We start from the raw sequence: 15,000 nt of genomic DNA, 5'->3' as shown, positions 1-15,000 counted from the left end.
TCACTTCACAATGAGAGCAAATGTTCAGCTGTAGCTCTGGAGGTGTTCAATATGACTCAAGTGTACACTGAGGCGCTAGAGAGCGACTCCTCTTCTCCGCCCCTCTGAGCTTGTAGAACACACCAGAGCTCGAGACCATCACAAGACTGGTTAAATATTGATGATCTGAGCTTTAAAACACTGCCATAAACTAACCCTACAGAGGGCACATCAGCCCGACTGCACACTACACTACACCAGCAGCTCCCTAAGTGTGGATTGGGACCCTGGAGGTTAATGGAACAGTGAGATGCAGGGGGGGGGGGGGTTAACAGTTTAATTATATTATATATTTATTATATTACACTATTAAAATGACCATATTTTATCCATAACCTGCAGGATATATAAATATAGAGTGTGTGTGTGTGTGTGTGTTTGTGTGTGTGTGTGTGTGTGTGTGTGTTTGTGTGTGTGTGTGTGTGCAGGTCCTGCATGTTTATCACCGCCTCAGAGGATGTCGGGGTCTCCAGTCACAGTTGTTTTGGGGGTTTCTGGTTGAAATGTTTGGGAGCCGTGAACTACACCACTGTGCACTGCCCTCTCTAGTGTACACTACTGGACCCCCTCTACATGTGCTGCAGCCGATCAATAATTCAGTGTGTGTGACTGTGTGTGTGTTTGAGAAGCTTTCTGTAAGCATAAGGAACTCTTAGTGGCTGCACTCATGTCATCAATAAAACACACACACACACACACACACACACACACACACACACACACACACACACACACACACACTGAGGCGAGACTTACTTCCCCCTCCAGGAGTGTTTGGTTGTGTAGAAACAGGCCAGATCTCTGTTGTCTTTGAGGATATTCATCTTGACACACGGCCTGCAGAGAGAAAGTGGAGCATCACTGACTGTCAGAAACACACACGCGCACAGCAGGTTCACTTCTGCTCAAACGGCACGCGCACACGCACACACACACACTCACACTCTCCTGGACACTGGTTTTGGATGAACTATGGCTTTAATACAGGTCTGCTCATTCCTCATTTGAGGGCAAAACGAACTTACGTCCTCTCTCACACACACACACACACACACACACACACACACACACACACACACACACACACACACACACACTGCTGCAAACCCGCAGATCATCATCAATAACAGCAGACGGAGGAGAAACTGCACACCGACACAGCTACTAATATACCTGCAGAGCTACTGTAGCAGGAACACACTCCATTACTGTGTGTGCGTGTGTGTGTGTGTGTGTGTGTGTGTGTGTGTTCAAACACTGATGAAGGAATCCTCTTTACACATCAGTGTGATCAAACCGTCCTCATTCTTCAGTCCTGCCACACCGCTAGCACACTACAGCATGCACACTTCACAGGGAGCACTCAGATTCCTCACCACTGATACACACACACACACACACACACACACACACAGTACAGGTTTATCACTTGTGTTCAGCAGAGTAAAGGAGAACACTGTACAGTGGTCAGAGCTCAGAGTCAGCGTTCAGCCGACAGAGATGAAGATATTCACCATGATCACTCAGAGAGAGAGAGAGAGAGAGAGAGAGAGAGAGAGAGAGAGAGAGAGTGTGTGTGTGTGTGTGTGTGTGCAGACACACTCTGCTCCATCTACAGTATTACTCCTCCTCGGTGGTCTGGAGGACGCGCAGCACCACTGAAACACAACACACACACAGAGCCATACTGCAGCGTCAGTGTTCCAGCGCTGTGCAGGAGGAAACCGCGCTGTCTCCGTCTGCTTCCTGTGTGTGTGTGTGTGTGTGTGTGTGTGTGTGTGTGTGTGTGTGTGTGTGTGAGAAAGAGACTCTGCTCAGCCGGCGGGTCATGTGACTCTGTGTCATGTGACTGTGGATCATGCGTGCACCACCCCGCTCAAAAGCCAGAACACATTATCATACACACACACACACACACACACACACACACACACACACACACACACACACACACACACACAGTTAATGCTGTCTTCTGCTTCACACACAGCAGATAGAGATGATCGCCGCCTCCTGAGCTGTGCAGTACGGCCACACACACCCAATAAACACCCACAGCTCATATTACACTGTGTTACTCCACCAACACGGTGATCAATACCAACATCAGGAGGAGCTCCGACACACACACAGTCCACACCTGAAGAGGAGCGTCCACACATTCAATATCCACACTGACCACACGAGCAGAAGAGGGAGTATACAGGACACACACACACACACACACACACTCAGATGACCAGCTCCACCATACAGCAGGAGAGTGTATGTGTGTGTGTGTGTGTGTGTGTGTGTGCGTGTGTGCGTGTACTCAGCCCTGACTTCAGATTAGCAACTCAGAGTTAATGTGTCCATTTCTCAGATTCTATATACACACACACACACACACACACACACACACACACACACACACACAGAAACACTTTCAGCTTCACTTTCATTGTAAAAACAGCAGAGCAAGACTACAGCAACACACCACGAATATATCCCAACATCACACACACACACACACACACACACACACACACACACACACACACACAGCTGTCAGAGGCTGCTGACCCGCTCCATCACCGCAGCACTGACCGACACACACACACACACACACACACATACATACTGACCGCTGCTGTGTTCTGTACCCTGGTGTTTCTGCAGTGTGTGTTGTGTATAGTGTGTGATTGTGTATAGTGTGTGTGTGTGTGTGTGTGTGTGTGTGTGTCGGCAGTGGCCTGATCTCTCCGCCCGCAGCCCGTCTCTCTCTCTCCCTCTCCCGCTGCTGTACCTGTGTTTCCGCGCTCTCGGTCGCGGCTCGGTTGAGTCTCCGGTGTTCCGGTGCTCCGGTACTGCTGTCTACCAGCGGTCGCTGATGCCGAACTGAAGCCCACACTGCAGACTGCGCTCCACTCACTCACAAAACTCAGGACGCCGCCATCTTCCTTCTGCCTCCAGCGGGCCACTGCGCATGCGCACCGCGGCACACTCATGCGTCTGTCAGCTGATCGCTCGGGCCGGAAGTCCAGTTCGCTGGTCAGGCTGATGGTCATTATTTTAATGGCTTGTCCGACTTTATTCTGACTTAGACAATTATTTAGATATATCCCAATAAACTCACAGTAGTTATTTAAAAAAAGCACCGGTCAAACCTTTAAATGTACTCGGATTAGAAGTATTATTATAACTACAGAGTGTTTACTGGGAGTTACACCTCTAAATAATCATAAATACATATAAATCAGTTATAAACCAATTAAATATCATCGAGGTTAGAGCCCCTTGTGTCTGTAACTGATGACAGAACTGCATTATTGGGTGAGCTGACCCTATAATATACAGCAGCAGACACGGCCACTGATCTGAAGCTCACACCACTGTCCTCACCCTGACCCTGACCACTGTAACCATGACGACTACAGTAACCATGACGACTACTGTAACCATGACGACTACTGTAACCATGACGACTGCTGTAACCATACTGTAACCATGACGACTACTGTAACCATACTGTAAGCATGACGACTACAGTAACCATGACGACTGCTGTAACCATACTGTAACAATGACAACTACTGTAACCAATGGCAAGTACTGTAACCATGGCGACTAACCCTGAACACTACTGTAACCATGACGACTGCTGTAACCATGACGACTGCTGTAACCATACTGTAACCATGACGACTACAGTAACCATGACGACTGCTGTAACCATACTGTAACCATGACGACTGCTGTAACCATACTGTAACAATGACAACTACTGTAACCAATGGCAAGTACTGTAACCATGGCGACTAACCCTGAACACTACTGTAACCATGACGACTACAGTAACCAATGACAAGTACTGTAACCATGACGACTAACCCTGAACACTACTGTAACCATGACGACTACTGTAACCATGACGACGACTGTAACCAATGATGAGTACTGTAACAATGACAACTACTGTAACCAATGGCAAGTACTGTAACCCTGATGAGTACAGTGTAAAGCACAGCTCTGGGCTTCTTCAGTGTTTAAACACACACACACACACACACACACACACACACACAGACGTTCAGTCGGTGAACAGGCAGTTCACAGTGGTCTAGCAGACGGATCAGGTCAGGAACCCGCTGCAGTGTAATGCAGGTCTGACTGTGAGTGTGTGCCGCTTCATCAGGACACCGCCTGCGCTTCCTCAGTGCTGTAAAAGACTGCGTGTTTGTGTGTGTGTGTGTGTGTGTGTGTGTGTGTGTGTGTTTCTCCAGGCCTCAGTTTCAGCTGCGCTCACACACTGATAATACAGTAGAAACACACACTCCTGCCCTGCCTACACCTCATCAGCAGCTCACAGACAAGACTACTGCACTGCAACACACACACACACACACACACACACACACACACACACACACACACACACACACACACACACACAGATGTGGACTCACCGAGACTCCAGGTACAGGGGGAACATCTCTGCATGTGTGTGTGTGAGTGTGTGTGTCCGCTGCACATGTAGACTGCTGTGTGTGGACGGAGGTTTGGCATCACGTTATGAAGCATCTGATCCAGAGACTGAAGCATGTGCGTCCTGTTACACTAATGAAGTTACAGAGACACACACACACACACACTTCTATGCATGCATTCCTGTACAGTCAGACTAGATTTCCTTCACACACACACACACACACACTCCACTGAAACTACAGCAGGAGTGTGTGTTCCAGCATCAGTGTGTTCTGCTGACCAGCCCTGATCCTCTAAAAGCAGACAAACCATAAGTGTGTGTGTGTGTGTGTTATTCATACATGTGAAGTCTTCTTTTCTCAGTAGGAGAGTGTGTGTGTGTGTGTGTGTGTGTGTGTTATTCATACATGTGAAGTCTTCTTTTCTCAGTAGGTGTGTGTGTGTGTGTGTGTGTGTGTAATTCTTGAATTTCTGTTTTGAAAGCGACTGATTTAAATCAGTTTGTATAACTTAAAATATCAAGTTTGTAAATGTGTGAGGTGATGCCTTCACAGCAGATAAACACACACACCTCTGCATCTGATCACAGGTCAGAAGATAAGGAGCATCTTTATTGTGTCCGAGAGATAGAAGACCACCGAGACCCAAACACAACCCTCAACACAAGCAGAGCGTCCGCTGAACACACACAGAGGAGTCAGGGCGCTGATCTGGCAACCAGAACATAAAACACACACACACACACACACACACACACACACACACACACACACACACACACACACACACACACTGAATCGTCCGTCTCTCTGTCTACAGCACAGCACAACAGACACTGCAGGCAGGTGTGTGTTTATTTCTGAGCATGTTTGAGTGAAAAATCATTTGAAACTGTGTTAAATCCATCAATATCCACTCTAACCCATGAATACAACAACACAACATCCTGCTGTGTGTGCGTGTGTCAGCAGGTGGCGCTGTGCAGAAACACTCCTCACTCCTGCAGGGCTGCTCTGGCCTACAGAAACAGCTCATCTGCATCATCATGGCGCTCATTTGTACTTTGTTAATTAAATAACGGTGATGGTGATTAACTGAGTCTTTAGCAGATTTGATTGTTGATTAATGAGATTCTGTTTAATGTACAAGTGTCTGCATGCTCTAGTGTCTGTCTGTCAGTGTGTCTCCCCCTTGTGCCTGCTAAAGGTACTGCAACAGTCACAGTTAAAGCAAACGACTAATTAGACAGTCATTTAATTAATGCGACAGGTCAGATAGATACACCAAATACACAAGAGTAAATTAACAGAAGAAATGCATACATACTTTTGGTTGAAAATGGTGTTGTGTAAATCTACCTTTAAACTATATATATATATATATATATATATGTGTGTGTGTGTGTGTGTGTGTGTGTGTGTAATATATATATACATACATGCAATTGAAGACAAAATCTCCAGCCCTCCTGTGAAGAGAACTCAATTTCACACAATATTTCCTCAGCACATTCACAAACACAGCTCTGATAACTCTTCACTAATAACTCTTATGTTATGGGATGATTGGACCCTTTAGACCAGGCGTGCTCAACCCTGCTCCCGGAGATCGACCTTTCTTTCTGCAAAGTTCAGCTCCAACCCTGATCTAACACACCTGAACCAGTTAATGAGGAACTGAACAGCTCTTGATAATGACAGGCAGGTGTGTTTGATATAGGTTGCAACTGAAATCTGCAGGAAGGTGGATCTCCAGGAGCAGGGTTGGCCACACCTGGTCTAAAGGGTCTAATCATCCCATTGAGCTTAAAAATATAAACTTTTTATTGCAGCCAAACTCAAATCAAAGACTTCCTGCCGCCGAAATCTGTGAGAGAAAACACCTTGTAAAATATTTGAAGCATAATAATTTTGACAGGAGGGATAATCATTTCATCTTCAACTGCATACACACCCATCCTGAAGGCATTGTGGTAGACATGAAGCAGAATCACACACTAACATTCAGCTCTGGTGCCTGTTCCCACTCAGATTTGTGCAAAAATACAACAACAATAGCACAGCTAGCCGTGGCTGAGCCTGCGGTAGCCCAGCGTCCTCATCAGGGTCCCGCAGGTGTGCTCGATCAGGCGGACGTCCCGCCGGGGCATGCGGCGCCTCCACCGGTCCATGCTGGAGGCAGAAACCTGCCCCTCGTACTGCAGGCTGTACAGGTTTGTGGAGGTGCTGAACATCAGCTGATTCAGGGCCGCCGGAGAGACGGGCACTCCCAGGAACGAGTGAATTTGCTCTGCAGTTTCCAGAGGCTGACGGACCACATCCTCGAACCGGAGCTGCAGGTAGGCGTCCTCAGGTAATCCAGCGGAGACTCTGAGCACGGCAGCGGTGTGAGCCCGCCACAGGTGCGCCAGCAGAAGGACAGCACTGTTCTCAGAGCGTGAGACCAGCTGCCACAGCGGCTCGAACTCTGGAGCAAAGGCGCTTGGACACCGTTCACTGGCGCCGTCCTGCCTGAAGATGAGGGACAGGTGCTGCGGAATGTTCTTGAGCGAGTAAAGGCTGGGCCGGCTGTTATACAGCATTAGGTAAACCCAGGCCCGCGGGTCCCGGACTACATAGATGGCCCTCAGAGACGGGCCGATGGCTTCCTGCAGGAAGGGCAGCTTTAGTGCCCAGGAGCCACTGCACAGATTCAGTACCGCACGGGCGTTGGGGTAGTCCACTGTGTGTCTCCGCAGCTCACGCACATACTCCACATCCCCGTCCGGCCGCCCCCCCGCCCGCAGCGGGACACTCTGCAGGAACAGGTGTGTGTTGTGGACCAGCGACTGCAGCCAGCCCTGGACCATCTTAAAGCGCCCACACTGGGCATCTGCCCGCGTCCACTCACAGGCGTCCACTAAAGAGTCAAACTCAAACTCTGTCTCGGGGATGTCCAGGTGCTCTGTGGGGATGCGCAAGTACACAAAGTCTGAGTTGTTGTAAAAGAGGTGTTTGAGGATGTCGGAGCCGGAGCCGGGCAGTGTGGTGATGACCACCGTGGGCAGAAGGAGCTGCTGCTGCTGGGTGGGCACCTGCTGGCGAAGCTCCGGGTCTGTGCCCGCTCCGTGCCACTTTACCCTGCACAGAAGCTGATCGCAGCTGCTAGACACCAACAGGAGCTCGGTTATCCACAGCATTAAGACTGAGAGCAAAGCGTAACGCATCAGTCTGCTGAAGCAAACATAACACTTGCGCTGCAGGGTCAGAAACACAATGGCTATACACAGTATTGCTCCAGCTGCGACATTCACTGTGACCCCAAAGTCAAACAGATGATTGTGTGTGTGTAAGTGTGTGGAGACCTGCTGCGCCCCCAGGCCGAAGCGCACCACCTGTCCTCTGTCCTCCACTTTAGCAAAACCCCCGAACCCCAGAAAGCTGAAGCGCGCCCCGATGTCTCTGTGATTAGTCACTATTGAAACTATTTTCTCAGTATTGTTGATTACGAGAGAAACTCTGAGGCCGTCTTTACTGCTCTCGAGGAACTTGCAGTCGGACACTTTAACGTACGGCCCCTGCATCACGTACACCATCCTAGACACAGAGTGTGTGAAGGGGAAGGTGACGTTGATGAACTGCGTCCAGCGCTTCTTAAACTCGGCCTCCTGCTCTGCCTCCTGAATCTGTGTTTCTGGACTGTGGCCCCGACTGTCCAACCAGAACATTTTATAATGAGCGTCCCACACGTCCATCAGAGCCCCATTGTACCTGTCTGCGAACCTGTGCGGCACGTATTTAAAGTCAATATCCAGATTGTGGAAGAAAGCGCTGAGCGTGTTAACTGGCGAGTGCTCTGTTTTCTCTACATGGTCCACCACCAGCAGGGTCTGCGAGTTGAGGAGCACCAGGGCGCGGTATACGCTCTTCAGCCCCAGAGCGGAGGAGTACGCAGTAGCCGCCTCCCCGCTCACGAACAGCGCCTCCCCGTGGGCAGAAGCCGAGATCAGCTCTCCGGCAGAGTCGCCCACGCCACTCTCTGTCCAGCGCAGCCACTTAGCACACTCTCCAAGTTGGCCTTCCCAGGGTGCATTGCACCGGCTGGTTGGGGAAGAGCTGAACATCAACACATTGTTTAAGTAGCTGAACTTGGGGCCATACAGAGCCTCAGACACAAACACCTGCCCATTAGGGGCAAAAGTGAAAGAGTTTTGGTCTGGGTGCTCGTGACCAGGGTTAAAGCTGTTCCAGCCGTCCACCCACGAGTAAGGCTTCGCATGAACAATGTCAAACACTGCCCGGCCGCCCAGCTTGCCGGATTTAAATGAGACAAAGGTGTTGCCCTGGGCAACAGGTAGCCCCGCCCCATATGTCACCACGCCCCAGTTTGAGAATATGTGCATTCTGGCCCTGCTGTAGCCGTACGGGGCCAGCGGAGCGAGGCTGGCGTTATACCAGATGAACTCTGTGTGCAGGGTTGTCCAGCGCTGGGCGAAGGACTGACCCATGGGGCCATCTCTAGGCCGGTGCTTCCTAATCTGCTGCGCTAGCCAGTTCCCTGACCCGTTTTTGATCACAAAAGAATCTAAAAAGACTAGCTGACTCTCTGGCCCGTAGAACCAGTTATAGTTGGAGTCCCCTATACCGACGGTTCTCTGGAACCCTGGAAGCAGAGTGGCGTAATAAAACCAGAAGTGGTTGCGCAGCCAGTTATTCTGCGTGTGGTCTATGCTGAAGTGGCGCTGTGCTAAGAAAACGTACTGCGTGATGGACTTTGCTGTGTAACTCCCATACGCCACTCCCTCGTCCAGAGAGCCGTCTACTACATGACTCAACAGAAACATCGTCTTCTCCATGTAGTTGACAGAGACCTGTTTCCAGCCCATGGACTCTGTGTCCTGGTGTGCCCCCACCACTATAGCTCCGGTCAGGACAGCAATGGTATTAGTGGTCTGGTGGTTCTGGAGGAACTGTTTCCCCCAGCTTCTGTACGTTGATGCTTCGTAGAGCTTTTGAGTTTCAGCACAGATCTTCTTGAGGAAGCGGTCTCTGCGCTGCTGCTCCAGCAACGAGTAGATGAAGTCAAAAGCAGTAGCAAACCCAGTGAGCGAATGAGCCACAGGAACATCGTCTTTGGGAGCACTGGTCACTGTCCAGTCGGGGTAATCCGCCATTCTGTCCATGTAGTTGATGAGGAACCGCAGCGCGGCGGAGTCCTCTGGGTACAGCAGGCAGTACAGGGCTAGCGGCGGCAGGTTGTTTCCATAAATCTCGTTCCACTTGCTGGAGAACTCCTCGTGGTTTGCGGGCGGCATGTAGAGCGGGCCGGCGGTCAGCATGGTGGACACGGCACTGCGCACCACTCTGAAGATGTGGCTGTGAGTTGTAGCGGAGCGCTGCCTCAACACTGCGAGATCATCCTGGTTAAAGTACAGGTTAGGGTGAACATTACTGTCCTGCAGTTTCTGCAGCTCTGGCGGCCCGTTCTCCCTGAGCCGGAACTGCCCAAAGTCACTAAAAATATCGCTCCCTGAGGCATTGAAGAGCGCAGAGAAGGCTGCTGCCGCTGCCAGGAACAGGGTGTTCAAGAGCGCAGGCCAGCAGATGGACCTGCAGCCGGCGGGCCGCACCATCTCCAGCACTGCTCCTCTGGGCTACAGCTCCACTCCGCACCTGCACTCAGGATGGGTTTCACATGCACTTCTGGAGCTTTCCTCAGGTGTCATCCAGCGGGTCGACTGCAAGGGCTTTCTTTGGTGTCCACGGTTTGATTCTCTGCTGGAAAATAGAACAAATATGAGTGAAAACCTGCAGCTGAGATGATGGACCAACACAGACCAACACAGACCAACACAGACCAACACTGACCAACACTGACCAACACAGACCAACACAGACCAACACAGACCAACACAGACCAACACTGCTGTTATTATTATTTCATGAGCAACATCACTTTAGTGTTGACGTAAGTCTAACAGCCCAAAAACACAGCCGTCAGCACATGCTCAGGGACTAATGACCACACACGTGAAGCCGGCCGGATCGTTCTGTGTCAGTCTAGTTATGGACGGTCTTTACACATCTATTCCATTTCTCACAGCCATGTCAGAGACCACAGAGCTGTCCTCACAGAGACACAAAAGCAGCTGTCAGACCGGTCTAACTGTGGCGATCTGCTGAAAATCAAAGCTTTAATGAAGGAAGGCAGAGTCCAGTGCAGCCTAATGAAGGCCGTGTGTGCTGACCGCTCCGGCTCTGAGCTCCACATCTACAGGATCAATATCAGGAGAGACAGCCGGAGCTGCAGTTCTGTGAAGATGAGCAGATCTGAGTGTTCATGAGCTGATGCAGAGCTCTCACACACACACACACACACACACACACACACACACACACACACACACACACACACACACACACGTTCCCCTGCTAAACCTGTGCTGCTCATCATCAGATGACTCTCGCAGCTCTCGTCAGTCTATATGATGATGATGGTGGTGGTGTGTGTGTGTGTGTGTGTGTTCTGCTGATGGTGAACTTCAGTCAGGAGCTGCTCATCCTCTGACCTCCAGCACTGAGCTCAGCAGGACTCTGGAGGATCAGCCGGACGGACGCAGCTCTGACACCCGAAACCAGGGGAACAGAGACATCCTGCACACACACGCACACGCGCACACACACACACACACACACACACACACACACACACACGTACAGTCTACAGTTCCCGTTCTGTCTGCATCTCTCATAACTGCTGCTCATGTCTGCAGCTGATGCTGAAAGCAGAGGCGTGTGTGTGTGTGTGTGTGTGTGTGTGCGCGTGTGTGTGTGTGTGTGTGTGTGTGTGTTTACCATTGTGTCCTCAACATATTTCCATTTCCTGCTTCCACGTCATCGATCCGCGGTGAGCCAATCAGAGCAGAGTATCCTGACAGCCAGAGATGCTGGAGAGCTGATGCTGAGTGTGTGTGTGTGTGTCCTGCTGGAGATGAGGATTATTATGGTCTGCCTTCAGTCTCCAGTGATGATGATGATGATGATGATGATGATGAGTCTGTAATCCCTTCAGTGTCAGGAAAATCCGCGCAGTTTCTCAGTAATCCATTAAAGTGAGCGGAGGTGTGTGTGTGTGTGTGTGTGTGTGTGTGTGTTCTGCTCATCTTCATCACAGGCGATCCGTCGTCAATCAGCGCGATCGATGACGCCTCAGATCACACACACACACACACACTCTCCCTCTCTTAAACACACACACGATGAGCTCCAGCGCCGACATGTTCAGGTGATCTTCGGTCTCCGCAGCAGCGCAAACATGTCGGGAGTGTTTCACCGCAGACAGATGAGCAAACTTCCCGGAGAAACGCGGAAAACACGCGGGCCGCGGCATCTCCAGCCACCGACACACCGGCGCCCGGTAATCCTGAAGCGAGATTCAGCCGCAGAGCCCGCCGCATCCGCTGGTGCTGATCACGGAGAGAACGGCTGATGTTCCGCTGCTGCCATTACCGGGAGGAGGAGGAGGAGCCTGTAGAGGGCGCTCACACACACACTCTCTCTCTCTCTCTCTCTCTCACACACACACACACACACACACACACACACAGGTAATGTATATAAAATATGACTGTGACAGAAAATAAAACACACTGAAGTTTTCCGCAGACCCCAGAGCTGCAGACCCTCTCAGCACTCCTTATCCTCCGCTGAGTGAAGAGTGCTGGAAAACAGAGCTCACCTCCAGCATCTTCTGCTCCTGCTGGGTCCATGTGGGCTCTTCAGAACATCTACACTGTACTGTTATCCTGTCCTGTGTGACCGGGTTTATCCTGAAACAGAGCAGCGCTTCAGCCAGGACATGAGGGGGAGAGTCAACTCCTACCACAGGAAAACACACACACTCCACAGCGTGTTCACAGCTCAACTGCAGAGTGTGTTACAGCATCTGCAGCACGTCACCCAGAGCTGAAGAGGAAACGCTGTCCACAAGTTAGCAGATCCCTCATCATCATCACAGCTCTTCATCATCTGATCATATTCTGCACATTCAGGCGGATCAGCATCATCACATCTGCACAGATCCAGCTCAGCTCATCATACATAACCCTGATCATGACAACAGCACTACAGTTACACACACACACACACACACACACAAACACACACACACACACAAACACACACACACACACACACACACAAACACACACACACACACACAAACACACACACAAACACACACACAAACACACACACAAACACACACACACACAAACACACACACACACAAACACAAACACACACACACACACAAACACAAACACACACACACACACACAAACACACACACAAACACAAACACACACACACACACACAAACACAAACACACACACACACACAGTCAAGAGTCAAACAGCCTTTATTAATCTTGAAATCAGCATTATTAGTTTGCAGCTCGTACATTTACAGGAGAAACATGATGAAGAACTGAAACACACGTTAAAGTAACAGTAAGAACACACTGCCAGAGCTCGTCCACACGTTCAGCACCAGACGCAGATGGAGGAGCGACACACACCACCCCGCTCTCTCCTCACACACGCTGAGCTGGAGGACAACATGAGGCATGGAGGAGATCCACGTCCATCACTCAGCTCATGAAGACACTTACAGACAAACAGAACCGAGATCCAGAGAGAAGAACGAGAGCGAGACGCTGCACTGAGCAGCAGAACGGCTGATCTGAGAACAGACACTGACGGGGAGGAGAAGGCAGAGCGGCACAGATGTCAACATGACGCCATCACTACAGCTGAACCAGCTGAAACATCCAGACGCTGCTGAGCGCTCCGGCATCCAGACGCACGGCCCAAAATGGAAACGTCACTTCAGGAAAAATAGATCTTATTTCAGCCAATCAGAACTCATTAATCAGCATCAGCCAATCAGGCACACTCTTTAATCTGAGATCAGCCAATCAGACTGGTCTCTCGGCTTCAGAACTGTGGCTCTGCTCTTCTTCAGGGCGTGGCTTCATTAGCATGCGCGGCTCCGCGGCTGCAGGACGGGATGTGCTTCAGTAGATTGGGAGTCGGTCCTGACGCTGGTCTGCTCCTGAAGGCAGTGGAGCGTCTCTGAGGAGGTTCTGCTGAGGACAGCGGACACATGAAGCCTTTACTATCTACAAACACACAGACGACACTACCGGCGATACAGGATGAAGAGTAGCACCCTACAGAGGGATGAAGACCAGCCCCGCTGAACTGAGCTTAACCTGCAGCGCTGCACGTGTGTGTGTGTGTGTGTGTGTGTTCAGTGCAGTCGCTCAGTGCATATGACCACAGTCAGCCTCTGCTGGTCAGAAATAAACACACACACACACACACACACACACACACACACACACACACACACACACACACACACACACACACACACACACACACACACACTCACTCACTCACTCACTCACTCACTCACTCACACACTCTCACACACACACACACACACACACACACACACACACACACACACACACACACACACACACACACACACACACACACACACACACACACACACACACACATGTGGCAGTGGCGCGGGCTCATTAAGATGGCGCTGGACTGAAGCTGATCCTCTGGTCCTGCAGTTTCTCCGTCCACTCCTCCATCAGAAGAGCTCGTCACACTGATGATTAATGACCTAACGAGCTGCAGATCCGCACGTGTGTGTGTGTGTGTGTGTGTGTGTTCTGCCAGTCTGTGTTGGAGGAGAGACTGAAGCGGCTGCTGTTAATCCAGCTTCTTCTCTGCAGGACTCTTGCTCTCCGTCAGCTCTTCTTCTGCTGTTCTGTCCGTCTGCTCCTCTTCTTCTTCTGTTCTCTCTGTCAGCCGCTCCTCCTCCTCCTCCTCCTCAGCCTTCATCAGCTCCAGATCCTCCGTCCCGTCGTCAGACTCGGCCGTGCAGATCCCGTAACACATCAGACTGATGACCCCGAGCGGCAGGCCGAAGAGGAAACAGCCCAGCAGAGGAGAACTGCGGAAAACAGACTGCACACACACACACACACACATACACGGACACGCACACACACACACACACACACACACACATACACGGACACGCACACACACACACACACACACACGGACACGCACACACACACACGCACACACACACACACATCAAAAAAACACCACATGAGCTGAACTGAAGATCTACAGCCACTGTGTGTGTGTGCGTGTGCGTGTGTGTGCAGAACCAGGCCAGGTTGGACCTGTCCTCATAGAGTGTGTGTGTGTACATGATCCGTGTGGAGCCGGCCAGCGCTGACAGAACATTGTGATTACATTAGTGGAGGACAGCAGCTCACCATGATGGTGGATCTGGCATCATACGCCACACGCTTGATCCTCTGGAATATTCCGTCTCCTCCGTACGCCTGTGGGGAACAGCACAAGCACAGCACAGCTCACACACACATCATCAGAGACAAACATCAGAGCTTAACAA

At 50.6% G+C, this 15,000-nt stretch overlaps 3 protein-coding genes across 19 annotated transcripts in view; all 3 read right to left on the bottom strand.

Annotated features, from left to right (window-relative positions):
• LOC101887092 (dnaJ homolog subfamily C member 13) overlaps window positions 1-4,560 on the bottom strand; it is a 27,733-nt gene extending 23,173 nt beyond the window's left edge. For 6 of the 14 annotated variants that reach the window (XM_073941303.1, XM_073941298.1, XM_073941306.1 and 3 more), the window contains exons 1-2: window positions 2,825-3,002; window positions 796-876 (exon numbers count right to left, since the gene is read on the bottom strand). In XM_073941303.1, coding sequence (XP_073797404.1) covers window positions 796-863 — 68 coding nt within the window. In that variant the 5' untranslated portion in view covers window positions 864-876; window positions 2,825-3,002. Of the gene's footprint in view, window positions 1-795; window positions 877-2,824; window positions 3,003-4,484 lie in introns of those variants that run through there. The other 8 variants (XM_073941302.1, XM_073941296.1, XM_073941297.1 and 5 more) reach the window with 2 other exon arrangements.
• Window positions 4,561-6,065: 1,505 nt separating this feature from the next.
• dselb (dermatan sulfate epimerase like b) lies at window positions 6,066-12,016 on the bottom strand. Of its 2 annotated transcripts, none has more exons than XM_073941323.1 (2): window positions 11,340-12,016; window positions 6,066-10,262 (listed from the first exon to the last, which is right to left on the bottom strand). In XM_073941323.1, exon 2 carries the CDS (start codon window positions 10,115-10,117, stop codon window positions 6,569-6,571), a length of 3,549 nt encoding a protein of 1,182 aa, XP_073797424.1. In that variant the 5' UTR covers window positions 10,118-10,262; window positions 11,340-12,016; the 3' UTR covers window positions 6,066-6,568. The 2 variants fall into 2 exon arrangements, with proteins under 2 accessions (XP_073797424.1, XP_073797425.1); XM_073941324.1 differs by having other exon boundaries at window positions 6,066-10,259; window positions 11,340-11,654.
• An 872-nt stretch (window positions 12,017-12,888) lies between these two features.
• Window positions 12,889-15,000, bottom strand: part of tmx3b (thioredoxin related transmembrane protein 3b) — an 8,369-nt gene continuing 6,257 nt past the window's right edge. Inside the window, exons 15-17 of one of the 3 annotated variants that reach the window (XM_073940383.1) lie at window positions 14,861-14,929; window positions 14,306-14,537; window positions 12,889-13,074 (exon numbers count right to left, since the gene is read on the bottom strand). In XM_073940383.1, coding sequence (XP_073796484.1) covers window positions 12,929-13,074; window positions 14,306-14,537; window positions 14,861-14,929 — 447 coding nt within the window. In that variant the 3' untranslated portion in view covers window positions 12,889-12,928. 3 annotated transcript variants of the gene reach the window in all.

This window comes from Danio rerio, chromosome 24 (genome assembly GCF_049306965.1).
Source record: "Danio rerio strain Tuebingen ecotype United States chromosome 24, GRCz12tu, whole genome shotgun sequence".
NCBI classification, from domain to species: Eukaryota; Metazoa; Chordata; class Actinopteri; order Cypriniformes; family Danionidae; genus Danio; species Danio rerio.
The sequence above is the reverse complement of the archived record's forward strand: the minus strand, read 5'-3'. Positions and strand labels throughout refer to the sequence as shown.

What these genes read in the sequence shown, in the direction of transcription:
- dselb (XM_073941323.1), bottom strand. Translation starts at nt 10,117, where the DNA reads ATGGTGCGGCCCGCCGGCTGCAGGTCCATCTGCTGGCCTGCGCTCTTG.